At 62.8% G+C, this 18,283-nt stretch overlaps 1 protein-coding gene across 2 annotated transcripts; it reads right to left on the reverse strand.

Annotated features, from left to right (window-relative positions):
- Positions 1-733: 733 nt before the first annotated feature.
- On the reverse strand, positions 734-18,282 carry LMNB2 (lamin B2). Of its 2 annotated transcripts, XM_049642334.1 has the most exons (12): positions 18,079-18,282; positions 11,032-11,168; positions 6,516-6,672; positions 6,167-6,292; positions 3,970-4,140; positions 3,740-3,865; positions 3,209-3,429; positions 2,743-3,040; positions 2,531-2,638; positions 1,881-2,000; positions 1,506-1,619; positions 734-853 (listed from the first exon to the last, which is right to left on the reverse strand). In XM_049642334.1, exons 1-12 carry the CDS (start codon positions 18,280-18,282, stop codon positions 812-814), a joined length of 1,824 nt encoding a protein of 607 aa, XP_049498291.1. In that variant the 3' UTR covers positions 734-811. The 2 variants fall into 2 exon arrangements, with proteins under 2 accessions (XP_049498291.1, XP_049498292.1); XM_049642335.1 differs by lacking the exons at positions 6,167-6,292; positions 6,516-6,672; positions 11,032-11,168; positions 18,079-18,282 and adding exons at positions 5,225-5,307; positions 5,344-5,629.
- Between the last annotated feature and the right edge of the window lies 1 nt (position 18,283).

Below are 18,283 nucleotides of genomic sequence, written 5' to 3' on the forward strand. Positions count from 1 at the left end.
GTGAGGCTATCCCGCCTGTGCCCTTGCCATTTACCTGGTGACAAGTCTCCAAACGGAGCTGTCCCTGTCCCCTAGGTTTCCGGGTCTCCTGCCCCGCTGGTCCCGCAAGCCGAGGAACTCAAGCACAGAAAGCTCCAGAACCCCAGGGCCCGACAGCCAGGAAGGGAGGGGGGCTCACCGCAGAGCCCCCGGCACGTGCATAGACACCCGGCCTGCAGCAGCACACACGCTCCAGCGGAGTCAGAGCAGAGCCTCGTCCACACCACCCGCTCCCAACGCTCTGGTCTCCGGCCCAGCCGCCAAAATTCCACAGGGGGGGGGGCCGCTGGCCCCCCGCCAGGTCACAGCCTGGGCTCCGGATTTGGTTTTTAAAGAGCTTAACCAACAACGAAACTCCCGGGCATTTTTGCTCTCCGCCCACTTAAGACCCACGGGTTGGTCCCGAGAGGAGAGGCCAGCCCCGCTCTGTCCGAGGGAGAGACAGAGGCAGGGAGGGAGTCGGGCCCCTGCACGCCCGCCAGGCCCTCCAGCCTCCAAACCCCGCCCCCGGCAGCTATTAGGTTCCTCGGCCTCCTCGAACTCAGCCAAATGGTGAAATGCGGCACCAAAAAAAAAAAACCAGGTCCAGACAGTGGCGATGAAGGGAGGGTCCGAGGAAGCCCACCGACAGCAGAGATGGCAGAGACCCGCCCCCACGTCCTGGCAGTTTGCTTAAAAATTCTCTAGAAACGTATCAAGGACTAAAGACGGCCAATGATATAAAAATAGTTTTCAGTGGCTCTGGGTAAAGACGCGATGAGGCGAGTTCCGTTCACATGACGCGGCAGCCTCGCGAGGTGGTCCTTGGGTCCCCCTGGAAAGAAAGGCCAGCAGCGTAAGAGGCTGGAGCGTGCCCGCCTGGCTAGGCAGGTAGCCGGTGGCCCCCCACCACTGCCAGACAGGGGCTGGACCAGGGCCCGCGCCAGCCCAGAGCACTAGCTCCCAGCGAGAAGACAGGGCCAGCAGCTTCAGCCTCAACTGTCCCCGTTCCAGAACCTTCCACGTCTCCCTTCTGAGCTACACAACACAACTGAAATGTGAGACCCCAGTCTTAGGACTTAGAGCTGCTGCGGCAAGGCCCCAGGGCCCTCCAGGAGCCCTTCCCCCCAAACCATCATCTAGGCCCCGCTGTCCCAGGCTGCCGGAGCAGTGGCACAGAGCCCATTCGCTGAGGACCCTCGGGGTTACACCGGTGCCGCCTGGCGGCGCTCGGGGGCCAACACCGCACTCCTGGGGGGCCCCCGGGCCAGAACCCTGAGGCCCTCAGGATGGGCAAGAGCCAGCAGGCTGGGATGTCGCCCCCCACCCCCAGCCCCACCATGGCACATCTCTGGCCACAGGCTGTGGGGCCCTCCAGGGGGTGAGGCCCGGACTGTGCCAAGAACCTTAGCGCAGACGCAGCAGCCCGCGGGGCAGCACGGCCCCGGGGACGTGGCGGCCACGCATGCCACCTTGGGGACTTCTACCTGTTGATGGAAAAGATCCTCCTCGCCGAACTCGGCTCCCTCCTCTTCTCCCTCCTCCCCGTTCTCCGTCTCCCGCACCACTGAGGACTGCTTCACGGTTCTCATGGCCACCTCCTGGGCGAGAGAACAGCCGTGGACACTTGACCCCTCGGGCGCCCAGGGCCCGGCCCACAGGTCGGCCGTCAGGCGAGAGTGCTCCGGCCAGGCCTCGGCGCGCCGCAGGACAGCACCCCAAACCCAGGATCGCCCTGCTGGCCCTGTGGCCGAAGCTCCACCCCAGGGCTCCCACAGCGGCCTGCGGTGCGGTCAGGGAGCCTCCAGGAGGAACCCCGAGGCCAGGACAGAAGACGGCCCCCACGGGCCCAGGGCACCCACCTCCCCGTCCGCGTTGACCAGGACGGTCCGGAAGCTGTCGCCTGTGCTCCAGCTGTTCTGGCTCCTCCACACAAGTGTCGAGGGGGGACTGTGGGCCACTCCCGCACCAGCTGCCCACACCTGGGGGACACAGGGGGCCTCCCCATCAATGTTGGCTCTGGTCCCAGTACTCTGTGCCAGCCGCCGGTTCCCTATCACCGCCCCCTGGGTCTGCCGAGGGATGTCCGTTGCCACGACACTGAGGTTCACGGTGGCCGACGGCTCTCATCTCAGCGAACGATGGCCGTGCTGGGATCAGAAGCCCGTCGGCTCCAGGGGTCCACACCCGTCACTGTTAACATCTCAGCCAATGCCCGCCCGCCAGCCCAGACAACCCGGATCCTTCTCTGCCACGGGACCCTGACGTGTCACCAAGGTGCTACAGGGCTCCAGGGAGGGTCCGCTGGCACAGCAGTGGCACACGGGTGACCCGTGACAAGCAACAGCCGTTCTCAGGGCAAAGTCACTCAACCACCGCCCCCCACCCCACCCCCTTTCCTGCCCCATCCCGGCCCCCGGTCACATTGGTCACCTGGCTAGCTGCCACTGCCACCCCCTGCCCCCCTCCGCAACCCCCCTGCCGGCCCACCTGCCCTTCCGCAGCCACCTACCGTGACGGTCTGGCCGGCGCGCAGCACGTACTTGGGCGTAAACTTGTAGGCAATCTCCTCCCCCTCCAGGACCTGCCTCTTGATCCTCCAGTTACCCAGAGACTGGTCCTGGCAAAGGGGACACGCGGCCTGACGTGACGCACGGCTCGGGGGGGGGGGGGGGGGGGGGGGAACCCCACGGGGCCCCGCCCCCAGGGACGCGGGCCTCTCACCTTGTCCGAGCTGTTCCTCAGCTGCACAAACCTGCCCTCCAGGTCGACCTCCTCGATGCCCACGCCGCCCGTGGCCGACGCCTGCTGCGCCAGGTGGAAGCCGCTGCCGCCGCCGCCGCCGCCGCCGCCGCCGCCGCCGCCGGAGCCGATGCCGCTCGAGCCCGGCGACTCCTCCGCCTCCAGCCGCTTCCGCTTGCCGCGGCCCGTGCGCCCGGCCGCCGCCACGCTGCTGCCGCTGCTGCTCGACGTGGCCCGCGACACAGTGATCCGCGACGACGGGCTGGGGGTCAGCTTCAGCCTGGGGGACGGAGGGCCGACTAGGGCTCCCAAGGGACCAGACCCACTCGGCCTCCCCGTCCTCCTCGCCCCTGCCCCGAGAGCCCCCACGCCCTGCGGCTCCGCCTCTCCCCTCCCCACCCCGGCCGCAACAGCCTGCCTCGCCCCGCCCCCGCCCCCGCCCCCGCACCTCTCCTCCTCGCCCTCCAGGAGCTTGCGGTAGGCGCTGATCTCCATGTCCAGGGCCAGCTTGACATCGAGCAGCTCCTGGTACTCGGCCAGCTGCTGCTGCATCACGTCGCGCATCTCTGTCATCTCCTGTTCCTTGGCATCCAGCATCTTGCGGAACTTGTCCCGCTCCCCGGCCATGGTCTCCTCCAGCTCGCGAATCCGGTCCTCCGCGGCACTGGCCTGGGGAGGAGTCGGGGCGGCCAGGTCAGGGCGGCCTCTGCAGGTCACGGGGAGAAGCCCTCCCGGCTGCGCGCCTCTCTTCCCGTCCTCCCGCACACGCGGCCAGGCTCCCGGGGCGGGCCGGGCACAGACACCCAGCCCCAGGAGCTCCGGTGGCCGGCGGGCCCGACAGCCCCCTCGGCCAGGCCAGGCCGGAGGAGCGCTGCATGCATCACCAGCGCCCGCGACCCGCCACTGCATCTACACCCGAAGCCAGAAGCGGGGGTCCCGCAGCAGCGGCGGGGGGAGGTAGACAGGCCCCGGGAGTCACCTGCTTCTGGAGGCCGGACAGCTGGTAGCTGAGGGACTCGACCCGCATGCGCGCTTCCTTCAGCTCCTCCCGCGCGGCGCTGGCGGCCTTATCGTTCTGGTCAGAGCTCAGCTTGGCGCTGTCCAGCTGAAGGGACACGGACCGGCAGGTGAGCGGCAGGTGAGCGGCAGGTGAGCGGCGGGGGGCTGGCGGCCCCCCCCCCCCCCCCCCGCCGCCACCGCCGCGGGCACCTTGGCCTGGTAGGTCTGCTCCAGCTCCAGCTTGTACAGCCGCACTTGCTCGTCGTGCTGGCCGCGCAGCTCCTCCAGCGCCTGGGCCATCTTGAAGTCGTACTCCTGCTGCCGGCTGCTGTCCACCTCCACCAGGCGGCGCTCGTGCCGCCGCCGCGTCTCCCGCACCTCCTGCCGCACAGCGAGCGTCACCGCTGCGGCGGGCCCGCGGCCCGGGCACCCCTGGCCTCCCGGTCAGCGGCGTCCCCCACCCGAGAGCCGAGGCCGAGCGAGGGCTCAAAACTGCACAGTGGACCACCGGGGGGGGGGGGGGGGGGGGGGATCTCCCGGTTGCTTGCTCACACTGCGCAGAGGAGACCCAGCCCAAGTGTCCTCCAGCTGACTAGCAGGTAAATAACGCGTGTCCACCACCCCCGCCGCCCCACGGACGGACCCCTGAACACACGACGCTCGGAGAGGGAACCAGACACGAGAGGCCACGCGGGGCGGGAGTCCACGGGTGTGAAACGTCCAGAACAGGCTCGTCCGCGGACAGGAAGGGGGCTCGCGGGGGGGCTGGGGACCTGGGAGGGAGGGGGGTGACTGCTGATAGGGACGGGGCTTCCTTTTTGGGCTGATGGAATGTTCTGGAGTTAAATACAAAACCCGGTAAATTGTATACTTTAAAAGTTTTAGGGTATGGGAATGCTCCTTTCCTTTTTTCTTTGAGAGAGAGAGAGAGAGAGAGAGAGAGAGCGCGCGCGCGCCCGTGCACGCGCACTCGTGCTGCCTGAGTGGGGGAGGGGCAGAGAGAGAGACTCTCAAGCAGCTTCCAGGCTCCAGGCCCAGCAAGGAGCCGGACCCGGGGGGCTCAATCAAGAGTCGGACACTAAACCACTGACGGAGCCACCCAGGCACCCTGGGAGCATTTCAGTAAAGCTGTTGTTAAAAGAATTCCTGACGGGTCGTCTCAGGTACCTGGGGTCTGAGATAGAGACCCGGACCTCGGGACAGCAGAGGACACACGGCAACGCCTGAGGAAGGCAGGGGCCCCAGAGCACAGCTGCCCCAGACACACGGTGGGGTCAAGGGCAGGCAGAAGGAGCTGTTCGCCAGCCTCCGGCTCCAGGAAAGGGGACAGCCTTTCCTCCCGGGAGCTCCCCCCAGCACAGAGAGCTGTCACTTATCACACTGTGCCATCGCTTGTAAGAACAATAGGAATGTTTCTCAAGGAAGCCAATCCTGTTTACAACGAACCCACGAACAGCACACCCACCGTCACGGCGCCCCTCACGGATGCCTGCCTCAGGACACCCCTCCAGGAGCCCTTCTGGGGTGCCCTTCCGGCTCCCCTGGCAGGCCCCCTCACGTCTGTCTTCCCGGGCCCCCTGGCAGACCCGGGATCCTTCACTGGTGCCGAGGGGCCCCTCACAAGTTCAGGGTCCCTTACAGATCCCCTCGAAGGCTCCAGTGTTCTGGCGGATGCCTTCAGGGGTTCCCTCTCGGGCTGCTCCCCAAGTGCCCTGGCGGCCCTGGCTCTCACGGGGTGCGGCTGGAGTGGGAAACCACTCCTCGGGAGCATGGACATCCTTCCCTCGAGCAGCTCACCCAGGCAGTGAGGGCAGCAGCAAGGGCCCCAGGGTTCCACTCTGGGCTGTGACAGGACAATGGGCTTTGTGAGGACGAGCTGGGAGGGGCCACGGGGGGGGGGGGGGGGGGGGGGGACACAGAAACCCCTGCTCTAACCGCCAGGAGCGCTCATTCACTCCCAGGCAGGCCCAGGTTTAAAGGGGGAGGGAGAGACCGAGGAAGCAAGGGAAGCAGATGGGCCCCCCCCTTCCTTCCCTTCCATGGGGAGGGTCTGCTGTGGATTGAATGGTGGAGCCCCAAGTCCAAAAGAGGAGTCCACATCCTAATCCCTAGAACCTGGGAGCGTGACCTTACCGGGAAAGGGGGGCTTAGCAGATGCGATTAAGAGCCTCAAAATCAGACCATTCTGGATTATCTGGGTGGGCCCTAGACCCAGTGACAAGTGTCTGGGTGAGAGGCAGAGAGGCCGCGTGAAGAAAGGCACAGATGGAGAGGTGCCCGGGGTCCCCCAGGCTGAGAGAGGCAGAAGGACCCTCCCCGGGTCCCGCCCCGCCCCCCAGACTTGTGCCGGGCTGAGGCCCCTGTCCTCAGGCTGTCGCAGGGCCCTAGCGGGCCGGCCGGGCCGCACCTCCTCAAAGACGTTCTTCCGGAAGTCGAGTTCCTCCTGCAGGCTCTGGCAGCGGTTCTCCAGGTCCACGCGCATCAGCGTCTCCTTCTCCAGCTGCTTTTTGGCCACCGCGTGACCGTCCTCCGCCTGGGGGACACAGGACAGCAAGCCAACATGACCATCTGCCGCACCACACAGCTTCTCGGGGCACGGGGGATCCCCCTGAAACACACACACACACTCTGACGGGGCGTCGCCAGGTGGGAAAGCCACTCACACCCGACAGGAAAGCCAGCGCCGGGGCCCGCAGCACACGCACATGCCCACTGGCACCGGGCCTCCCCCAGACCAGGGCCCCCCGGCAACCCGCCTTCGCCAGCTGGGCCCGCAGCTCCGCCACGTTGCTCTCAAGGCCCCGCTTGTCGCTGAGGGCGGCGGCCAGCTCCGCCTCGCTCCGGTGGAACAGGGACTCCAGATCCTTCACACGGCCCTGGGCCACCGTGAGCTCGCCCTCCCTCTTCTTGGAGCTGAAAGGCAAGAGCGGGACTCAGCCAAGAGCACAGAGCAGGAGGGCAGCTGTGGTGCGGCTACAGGGAGCCCCCCCGGCAGCCCAGGAAGCCCCGGGACAAGGTCACCTGGCCCCAAGCAGGCCAGACCCACCCCGGCTCTCGGCACAAACCTGCCCTGAGCCAGGCCAGCAGGGCACCTGGCCCACACACACACACACACACACACGCTCCAAAAACCCCAAGGGAAGAGCTTTAATGTCATTTTTTGGTGATTTCTGGACACTGGACGGCTCGTAGAGGGGTGAACAATGTATTAAAAAGTTAACATATACTGGGGCGCCTGGGTGGCTCAGTCGGTTAAGCATCCGAATCTTGATTTCTGCTCAGGTCCTAATCTCGCGATTTGTGGGTTCAAAGCCATGCGTCGGGCTCTGTGCTGACAGCTTGGAGCCTGCTTAGGATTCTCTCTCCCTTTCTCTCTCTCTGCATATGGTCTCTCTCTCAAAATAGATAAGCTTAAAAATAAAAATAAATTTTTTAAAAAGTTAATGTATAATTTAAATTTATTAAAGTTGTATATATTGGGGTGCCTGGGTGGCTCAGTCGGTAAGCATCCGACTTTGGCTCAGGTCATGATCTCACGGTTGGTGAGTTCGAGCCCCTCGTCGGGCCCTGTGCTGACGGCTCGGAGCCTGGAGCCTGCTTCGGAGTCTGTCTCTCCCTCTCTCTGCCCCTCCCCCACTTGCAGTCTGCCTCTCTCTCTCAAAAATAAACATTATGAAATTACAATCCCAGCCATTGAAAAGTCCATCTCACTTGCAAACTTAAGTTATTCGAAGCAGGTTCACCTGGTATCCTAGGAGACCACTTTCCCGATATTGAAGACGACAAACAGATTCTTTAAGGCACAGCTATTACTAGCGTGGGCCCCTGGCCCTTGATTCTCAAAGGAATCCTCAACCTTGGAGTTGAACACATGCCCACCTCCCCACCAAGGAATCGAGGGAGCCATCCCCATCGAGCAGCACTGCTCACATGGGACACGGTGGGGGCTGGGCGGCATCCCCGCCATTCCCCCCCAGGGAGAAGCACAGGGGACCCCGCTTCAGCTCACGTGAGGTGGGGTGGCATAAAGACCAGAGACTTTGGCCGCCAGACTGCCCGTGTCCCCAAGAGCAGCCCCACGAACGTGGAGCTCTGCCCGGGCATCATATGGCCATTCTCCATGGGGGGGGTCTCAGGGTCCCCACAGCCACACAGTCCTGGCTCTCCAGGGGCTGCAAACCCTGAGCCCCTAGAGCGGTTTTGCAGGAGTTTGGCGGGGAAACAAGTCACTCATTTCACAACCATTACTGACAGCCCGCTTTGTGGAGGACACCCTCCTGCCAGAGATCCATCTGGGAACACCCTTGCTCCCACGGTGCAGAACTTTCTCGTGGGTAGAGACAAGAGGGAAACACGCTGCCTGCCAGACGTAAGTCTGCATCAGAAGGGCAGATGAAGCAGGGAGGGGAGACGCGGGGTGAGCAGAGCGAGGTGGGAATTGTACTTTTAAGTCCCGCCAGCCGTGCCGGGGGGGAGGGGAGGGGGGCGGCCCGGGAAACAGACCTGCATGAGGGCAGCAGTGGGAGGAGCCAGATCTGTTATTTCCAGGAGAAGAGCGTTCAGGCAGAGGAAGCAGAAGTGCAAAGGCCCTGGGGTGAGGTGTGCCCGGCAAGTTTGAAATCGGCAACGAAGCCAGGGGGACTGGGACAGAGGCGTCAGGTAACACGGAAAACTTCTGAACAACTTTATCTAGTGCTCGGTACCCTGCACAACTACACAGAACGGTCCAGAAAGCGGGGGCACTGGGGCTTATACTGGCTTTCGTCTCACTGGCCGCGTCTCACCAGCTTCGAGGCGCTAAGGCAGATCGCTCACCTGCCTGACAGGAAGTCCTGGGAGGTTAAGTGGGAGAATGTGGCTCCTCCACACGCTGCCCACATTCCCGTCCTCACGGGGCTGTGGTGACAAGTGGTTCGGGAGGAGAAAGACACCAGAGCTAAATGGCCGCCCTGGTCTGGAAGGGCTCCTGCGCGGACGAGAGGAAGTGAGGCGACTGCGCGAAGCCCCGGAGGTCAGGGGCCAAAGAGGCGTCCACGGGCCCGCGAGCACAGGAAGGCTTCCTTCTGGAGTAGGGGCCTTACGGGCAAGTTCCAGCCCAGACACTTAGCAGCGTTCGCCATTCTTCTTGTCCTATCTGCCCCCACCCCCACCCCGCAGCTGTCACCCGCGGAGGCGGTCACAGAACAATGGGGCTGGCAGTGCACAGCCCCGGCACCACTGGTGAAGCAGCCCAGACGTGGTGGGGACATCCCAGTAGCCAGGACAGAGCCCCGGCACAGGGGCATCTCATGACTCGGGGGGCCGCCGCGGGGGGCCCCCCCCCCCCCCCATTGCCCTCAGGCGTCGCCAGTTCGTGGAGGTGCCTGCGGCCACACAGAAAAGACCCGTGGGACAGAAACGTGGCAGGCCCACCGAGGCGAGTCTGGGCGAAGGCTGGGGCCACGTGTGCTGCTTCTCTTCAAACTATCTTGCATTTTCCACTTTCTTGACAGCGAGCATCTGTGACCGACAGTGGGGAAAAAAAACAAGACTTCTGGCCCAGACAAGGAGCGTCTGGAGAGTTCCGGACTCCGCACCGACACGAGAGAGAGAGAGGGGCTGGGGTCCGGGTGGTGCTGACTCTGGAATCCCCTCAGTCTTCTCCAAGATCACTTTTTAATGAAAAAAAACGACCAAACGGATGGCCTACACAGTCTACGTGGCCTTTTACAAAAGCAGGACTTGCCTTTGTTCCTTGGCCAAAGACCGAGTGACCGCGCAGCGTGGGCCCGTGTCTGGGCTCTCTGTTCTGCTCCAGCGGATCTAGTCCACCGAGGAACCACAGGTGCCCATCACTCAGCGACAGAAGCCAGGCTGAGGGGGCCACACGCACAGTGTGGTTCCGAGTCTAGGACATTCTGGAAAAGGCAGAACCATGGAGGCAGTGAAGGGAGGAGGGAGGGAGAAAGGGAGGGAGGGACGGATAGAGCACGAGACTTTGAGGGCCAGTGGGACTACGATGGTATAGGGGCGGATACGTTCTCACGATGCGTGTCTGCAAACTCACGGGGGAACCCCCGCGACAGTGAGCCCTAACGTCAGCTGTGGGCTTCAGTTAACGATAACGTATTGGTGTCGCCTCGTCTGTTACAACAGCCTAGCACGCTCATTAATGTAAAGTGAAAAAGGTGTTTATAACGGGGAAACCGGAGGGGGGATTTTGGAAACTCTGTACCATCCACTCATTTTCCTATAAACGTAAAACTGCCTTTAAAAAAACCCCAAAACTCTATTTACAAAATAGGAAGGAAAAATTCCCGCAAATGCAACGGTGACTCGGGTGGCGGCTGGGGCTGTGGGCAGGGACACAGGCACCGGGCCTCGGTCCCGGTGACCACCAAGCCGAGGGACCCTGGATAAGCCCGGCCCCTGCCACAGTCTGCCCGTCCGGACTGGAGACCGTGACGGTCGGGCCCTGGCAGGTGTGAGGCTTACAGGGGGTCACATCTGACTGCCTGCTGTGGCGCACGGTGTCCCCGATCAAGTACTCCGTCCTGCTGCTGTCCACACCCGCACAACTTGGTTCTGCTCGTTTCCCGTGCGGCCCTTTCACTCAAAAGTGGCCAGAGTGTGTGCTTTTGAAGAGAAAAGCCCACAGCCTGAAGGCTGCCTACCCCCACGCGGCCCGTATGGTGGCTAAGGTGCTCCAGTGGGGGGACGGAAGCGGACCGCGGTTTCCCGGGGCGGGCACCCGACAGGTGCCGTGGAGGACGAGGGCCGCTGCGCACACGTGAGGTGGGCGGCAAGGTCCCTGGGGACCCGTGACACAACAGTGGTTCCCAAGTCCAGGGCGGAGAAGGGAGGCTGGGCTCTGGCCCGTCCTTCCCCCCTGGGAGCACAGGGGCCCCGTGCTGACAGCTCCCTACAGACTCCGCTTCAGGAGAGCTGCTCGGGTTTGAAATCTGCCTGGGGAAGGGGCGCCTGGGGGGCTCAGTCGGATGGGCGTCCGACTCTTGCCGTCGCTCAGATCATGATCTCACAGTCGGTGAGATCGAGCCCTGCATCGAGCTCTGTGCTGACAGTGCGGAGCCTGTCTGGGATTCTCTCTCTCCCCTTCTCTCTGCTCCTCCCACCCTCTCAAAATAAATAAACTTCTGAAAAGAAAAAAAAAAAAAAGGAATCTCCCCTGGGCTGCGTGATGCTGGGAAGGGGCATCGGGAGGCCGAGGCCACAGAGCTCGGTCCCGGGGACGCAGCCCAGAACGAGGGTGGCAGATGCCAGCCACACACCTACCTTTTGTTGGTCTCTTCCAGCTCGGCCTTCACCTTCCCCAGCTCGATCTGCAGCCGGGCCCGCTCTCGGGCCGTCTCGTCCAGCACCCTGCGGGCGTCGGCCAGCTCCGACTCGTACAGCGTCTTGAGGCCGCTCACCTGAGGGGGTTCGGCAAGGCCCAGGTCAAAGAGAAGCCTCTTCCCCACCGCGCAGGCTCCCCACCCCCCCCACCCCCCCACCCCCGGGCCAGACGGAGCTCGTAGGGACAGCGGAGGCTTCCGCACCCAGTTCGGCCCCGCTAGCCCGGGGCCGCCCCAGCCGGTCCCACCCGCCCTTGTGGCCCGTCCCCTGCCCAGGTCACCCACCAGCTGGGCACACGGCTCACTTCTCGTGGCCTTCTTGCCCCCAGCCTCCCCCATGTCTACGTGCCCAGGACCACGCACATGTGTTCACGGATATCTGGAACCCAACAGGACAGTGAGGTATCCCCTCCACCCTCTAGGACGGCTGGAGTCGAAAAGACCAAGGACAACAAATGCTGGCAACATAGAGAAATGGGGCCCTCCATGCACGGCAGGGGGAATGCAAAGTCGGGCAGCCGCTGCAGAAGACCGCGGGGCGCCCCTCGGACGGGTTAGCAGACTCACCTGTAACCCGCCACTTCCACGGCTGAGTATCTGTCTGCCCAGAAGCAGTAACACACGCGTCTACACAAACCCGGGTGCGTGTTCACAGCAGCACGATTCACAATAGCCACAGAGCGGACACGGCCCACAGGGCCATCCGTGGACGAACACACACGGCACCCCACCCACTCACTCGGCCGCCAGCAGGAGCGAGGCGCCCACCCCCGCGGCCCCGCGGATGGACCCCGAACACACGACGCTCAGGGAGGGAACCGGACACGAGAGGCCACACGGGGTGTGAGTCCACGTGTGTGAAACGTCCAGAACGGGCTCCTCCACGGACAGGAGGGAGGCCCGTGGGGGCTAGGAGCTGGGGGCTGGGGGTGATGGGGTTCCCTCTGGGGAGATGGAATGTTCTGGAATTGGACGGAGGTGAAGGCTGCACCACTCTGAAAGTGCTAAAAGCACGGAGGTGTAGGGGCGCCTGGGTGGCGCAGTCGGTTAAGCGTCCGACTTCAGCCAGGTCACGATCTCGCGGTCTGTGAGTTCGAGCCCCGCGTCGGGCTCTGGGCTGATGGCTCGGAGCCTGGAGCCTGTTTCCAATTCTGTGTCTCCCTCTCTCTCTGCCCCTCCCCCGTTCATGCTCTGTCTCTCTCTGTCCCAAAAATAAATAAAAAACGTTGAAAAAAAAAAATTAAGAACATCCAAAGGAACAAAAAGGCAGGGAGGTGTAGAGTGTGACGGGTGAGCCGTGGGAGACGGGAATTCCAGCTCAGTAAAGCGGCTGAAGACGGGGCCGCAGGACGACAAGCACAGCCATCGCTGTGGAGCTAGAAGGTGGCCGCGCGGGTGTGTGTCCGGGGCGCGGCTGGGACCCCACCCGTCCACAGGAAAGGCCCCTGAGCAGAGGGGCCGTGGAACCTGCCATGTGCTAGGGTCATGACCGTCCCGGCTCGCCAGAGGCCAAGGAGCCTCCAGGAGGTGCCGCTTTTCAGGAAAGATGGTTTGTTTGTCTTTTTTAAGTTTTTTTCAAGTTTTATTTAAGTAATCTCTACGCCCAACATGGGGCTGGAACGCAGAACCTGGAGACCAAGAGTTGTATGCTCCACCGGCGGAGCCAGCCAGGCGCCCCAAGAGCTGGGGTTCTAACATCCAGTCTGAGACCCCACGCACCACCCCCACTGGCCCGGGCACCCTGTGCCTCAATCCGGCAGCTCCCAGGCCCACTTCCCAGACAGGGAGCGGTGAGCTGTGGTCTCCTGACCTGCCAGGTGCAGGGCCGGTCTGCCGGGCGCAACTCCAAGGTCAGGACACACGATAGGGGGAGTGGAGACAAAGCCAGCTTCTCCCTCCTGCACCCCCGGCAGCAAGGGCCCTCCCTCCCACAAAGGTGGTCACCTCTGGCCACACCCGACGTCTCCAACTCTGGGAACCGGCTTCTGGAATAAACCTCAGTTCACAAAGTGACCGGCTGCTCTCTCCACAGGTAGATTGGCACCTGGGTTTACGTGTGTGTCTCTGCTCGTCTCCTGCCAGCTCACCTTCTAGAACTCTCCTGAGCCGGAGGGAGGGGCACCCGCAGGGCATACCCCTGCTGCCCCAGCCTGGGGCCCTTTCCCTCACACCCTCCCCTCACCAGGCAGGGGGTCCTGGGACGAACAGTGACCAACACAACGGTCACTAAGGCGACCTCAGTACGGAGCCTGGTCAGGGCACAGGGCAGGAGAAGCCAGCGACTATGACACCGTATTTAAGTTTTCGATATTTCATTCACAGCGAGATTTTTGTACTAGTTAAAAAAAAATTTTTTTTGGAGTAAACTCTACCCCCAACGTGGGGCTCGAACTCACGACTCCAAGATCAGGAGACACGTGCTCCACCGAGTGAGCCAGCCAGGCGTCCTACACGTTTTAGTTTTTTAAAGAGTCCGTGAAAATATTACTTGTCGCACTGCCCCAGCCTGACCACGAGGAAACAGGAGGCAAACCCCACTAGACAGACGTCTTACGAATTCCTGACCGGCACTCCTCACGGCGGCCCAGGGAATGCACACGAGGGAAGTCTCAGAAACCGTCTCGGTCCAGAGGGGCCCGAGGAGACAGGACGCCTGGATGCCATGGGGGGTCCCCGGGGGGTCCTGGGGCAGAGGGGTCAGGGGAAACTGAGGACCCACAAATAGAGTATGGGTGTTAGTCAACGAGGTCGACGTGACGTCAATACTGGTGACATCGCGGTGACAAACACTAACGCGAGGAATCAGCAGGGGAACGGGGCTGGGCTCTGTGGGAACCCCGCGCTAGCCTTGCCATTTTTCTGTACATCTAAAACTGGCCTAAAACACCAGGTTGAGTCAGTAAAAATATACCCTATCGCTTGCCTTCACGATTGAGATTTTTGGCACCCCCCTGGATTCTGTGCCCGAAGCGTCACGACCACCTCAAGTGTCCTGTTTAAAGTACCAAGTTCTGGGACGCCCGGCTGGCTCCGTCAGTAGAGCACTCGGCTCTCGATCTCAGGGTGGTGAGTTCGAGCCCCACGGTTACAGAGATTACTTAAAAAAACAAAAAACAAAAAAAAAAAAAGCACAACACCAAGCTCTTGCAGTGACTCAGGTCCCTGCGTGTGTCCGCGTGCGGCTGGTGTCCCTTTGGTCTCGACAAGGCACTTATCTACAGCCAGGTCTGCAAACTCGGGCCCACGCGCCAATTTCCACCACGCCGCCTGTCTTCGTCCAGCCTGCAAGCCCCGAATAGTTTTTGCATCTTTAAATGGCCGAGGGGGGAAAAAAAAAAAAAAAAAAAGAAAAGAGAGATTTTGCGACACAGGGAGGGAAATTCCAGGAATTCTGATTTGAGCGTGTACAAATGAGGCTTTATGGCACGCGGCCTGGCCCGCTCCTTCACACGGTGTCTGGGGCAGCTCTCCACTGCAGCCTCGGAGTCGAGCAGCCCCGACGGAGACTTCCAGCCCACAGAGCTAAAACGCGGACCCGGCTCCACAGCAGCGGGCAACCTGGAAACTTCTTTAGGGGACAAGCGCGCAGACTCCTTTTTCTCAGACCACTAACAGGTGCTCCCCGGGCAGGCCCTGCTTCCCTGCACCTGTGAGGCACTGCGGGCACAGCAACCGGAGACCGATGGCTGGGCCTATTGTTCCGTCTTTCATGGCATTCTGCAAGTGCCAGGAGTGAGCAAATGTGCTCGCATGTGTTGGGCAGAGAGGGGGTGTGGGGGGGGGGCGCACGTAACCCGAGGTGGCCTTTTCCTGTCCCTGTGTCTCTTCCCGGCTGAGAACCACAGTCCCACAACCCCCTAATGCAGGCAGCCCCAAGTGCTACTCTCCCACCCAGCTCGCCCTGCCCAGCCCCTGCTCCCTGGGTCCACCTGAGGGAGTCCCGCCCCGCCCCCCCCCCCCCCAGGAGGAACAGGACACCTGGGCAGGTAAGGGAAAAGAAACTGAAGGCTGGAGGAACCTAACACCCGATGGGGAGGCTCCTTGGAGAACCGCCCCTCCCTCCCGGGGCCCCTTCCCTCCCGCCCGCACCCAGATCTCTCTCCAACAGAATCCGGCCCGCCCCAGCCTTTCCAGAAACCTTCTAGTGATCCGAGCACATGGCTATTGAGCAGTGCACTGCCCACCCCACGTGTGAGAGCGAGCCTGCAGGCAGGACTCAAAAGGGGTGAAGCTGTGGTTTTCCACTGTCTGGATTTTATGACAAGCGTGTGACACGCTCCGAACAGTTTAAAGGCATCTTCAAAGGGTTCCTCAAGCCGTTTCTCCTCTTGGCATTGGGGCGGGATCATCCTCTGGGGCAAGGCCATCCTGGGCACTGTGGGGGCTGAGCACACCCCTCTCCCCAGCCACCCGATGCCAGGAGCACCCCCAGCGTGATGACCACTAGCGGCGTCCCCAGACATCATTCTGTGTCGGGCAGTCTCCATCCAGGTGCGAAGCTTCCGCGCAGGTAAAATAAACACTGCTTGGCCCGTGGGCCTCCCACCCGAGCCACCTCTCCAGCCCCCTCTGCTTCTGCCCAACTCGGCGGTCAAGCCTGGGTCCCACTGTAGCCCGAGGCCATTTCCAGGTCACTCCCTCTGAAGGGCCCATGTGACCACCTTCCCCATCCCTCTGCAGGTCACCAGCTCCCTCCACTGCCCAGTTAAGAGGGGCGTTTATCCCCCATTTATCCTGGGAGCCCACCCCTCACCCCTGGAGCCTGTGCACAGCCCTCAAGGTCACGGTGGGGCAGGCTTATCGCCCGAAGCACCACTCCCCTTGTTCCCAGGAGCAAGCCTCACCCCTCAAAAGTAAGTAATGCCACTGCCCAGACAGACAGACAGGGCCCGGATACAGCTCCCTGGCCCCACCTGTGTGCACTCCAGGGACAACACCCACTTCCGCTCCGCCCACCAGGCTCACGGCCCCCAGAGGTCTGTTCGCCATTTACTCTGTCGGTGGGACAACCGAGGCCAGGGGAAAGACCAGAAGCCAGGTCCCGTGGCGTCCTGACCAACTGCAGGTGGGAGCTGGAGGTCCACATCCTGAGGACACAAGCACTGCTGAGGCAGGTGGCCACGCTTGGGACCGGACAATTCCAGCCCCGCGGCATAAATGACCTGCCCCCTGGTCACACAGACTCAAAGCAGTTTGGATCTGGGTTTGAATCCAGTTCCGAGCAACACACAACACCACCCCCCGCCAAGGACACTTCTTCCTCCCCGTCACCCAAGCCGCTTTCTGAGCCACTAAGGCCACGATTACACAGGGGCAACGAAGCCACAGGGCACTTCCCCTGAGCGCCTGCCCTTTATTCCACGAAGCCAATACCAACCCCCAGGGCCCACCAGCTGCACAAAAGGTGGGTATTGATATTTCCACTTTACAGAAGAGGAACTGAGACCCAGAGAGGGTAAGTGACTTGCCCAGGGTCACACGAAGGGTAAGTAAGTGGCTCCCAGAAATGACCCCCTAGCTGCTGTCCTCCCCCAACTCTGTCACATGGTCCACTGTCAGGCTAGGGACGCCGTGGCTTCAGGACCTGGCTCTCCTAGCAGCCCTCAGGGGGGACCGCAAGGTGAGCACCCCCGTCACCCCAACCCATACTCAGAGGACCCCTACGTGGGTTTCAGGGGGCCAGCTAAACGAGAAAAGAGCCTGGGGCCAATGAGGGTTGGGGGATAGTTGGGTGGGAGCCACAGTCCCCACCAAGAACCCACCCAGGACCCCCAGACATCTGGCTCTCACATCCCCTTAGGGGGAGGGTTTACCCAGCCCCTCAGTCTGTGAAACCCTGGGGTCCACCTGGAACCCAAAACTTCCTAGTGGGTCCCCAAGGCCAGCTGTCTCCCCATCCCCTCTCATCCACTCAGCGGTGGAGCCTACCAGGCTCCAGCCCATCAGCAAACAGGGCTCCCCAGGGCCCAACTGAGGACCTCTCAAATTTCCCACCCCCCCCCCAGGACGCCCTCCCACCCCAGGTGCGGGTAGGAGACGAAGCCTACAGCCTAACCACCTCCCCAGTCCCTGAACTCCCCAGAGCTCATCACAGGACTTCTGCAGAGTTCTACCGAGAAAAGACCACGTGACTCGCCCCAGGGACCCCACCCGCACCCATGAGACCCTCCACCCCTCCTCAGGGCCCCATCGGACAGCCTGAACTCCCAGTCTCCTCAGAGACCAGAGAACCCCACCAAATTTTCTCCCAGGACACCAGAACAGACTAACGCATCCCCACAACTCTCTTAGGGGCGTGGCTTACTCTGGCTCACACCCTCTCAGTCAGGGGATCCCCAGATCTTCTCCGATCACTCAGCGCTCGGGGCTGTCCCATATCCACCAGTCGTACAGAGGACCCCGAGATGCCCTAGGGGTCCCTCAGAGCACGGTCTGCCCCAGACTGCACCCCTCACTTAGGAGACACCCGAAACCCCCTGCGGGCGCTTTGGCGGACGGGGCCCGCCCCAGTATGCAACACCCGCTCACAGGTCCCCCCAAAATTCCCTGGGAGCCCTCGGTGGACGGGGCCTGTCCCAGGATGCACGCCTTGCTCACGGGTCCCCCGAAAGATCTGAGGATCCCCTCGGTGGGCGGGGCCTGCTCCAGTGTGCACCCCTTGCTCACAGGTCCCCCGAAAAACCCGAGAATCCCCCTCGGTGTGCGGGGCCTGCCCCAGTGTGCACCCCTCGCTCACAGGTTCCCCGAGAAACCCCTGAGGACCCCTCGGTGGTCAGGGCCCACCTGGCCTCCAAACCTCACTCGCGGGGATCCCCGAAGCCCCCCAGGTACCCTCGGAGGCAGATGCCCACCCCAGCGTGCGACCCTAGGGGTCCCCCCGAAGCCCCGGGGAACCCCCCCCCCGGTAGGCGGGGCCTGCCCAGTGTCACTCCCGCGCAGGAGAACCCCCCGGAACCCTCGGAGGCCGGGGCCCCCGCTCCGCGCCCACCTCGCGCGTGGTCACCTCCTCCCTCTCGGAGATCTTGAGCAGGAGCCGGTCGTTCTCGAGCTCGAGCGCGCGGACGCGGTCGATGTAGTGCGCCAGGCGGTCATTGAGCTCGCGCAGCTCCTCCTTCTCCTGCAGCCGCGACAAGCGCGTGGGCGACAGCGGCGTGGCGGGTCCGCCCGCGCGGCCGGGCAGCGGCGTGCCCATG

Source organism: Panthera uncia, chromosome A2 (genome assembly GCF_023721935.1).
Source record: "Panthera uncia isolate 11264 chromosome A2, Puncia_PCG_1.0, whole genome shotgun sequence".
NCBI classification, from domain to species: Eukaryota; Metazoa; Chordata; class Mammalia; order Carnivora; family Felidae; genus Panthera; species Panthera uncia.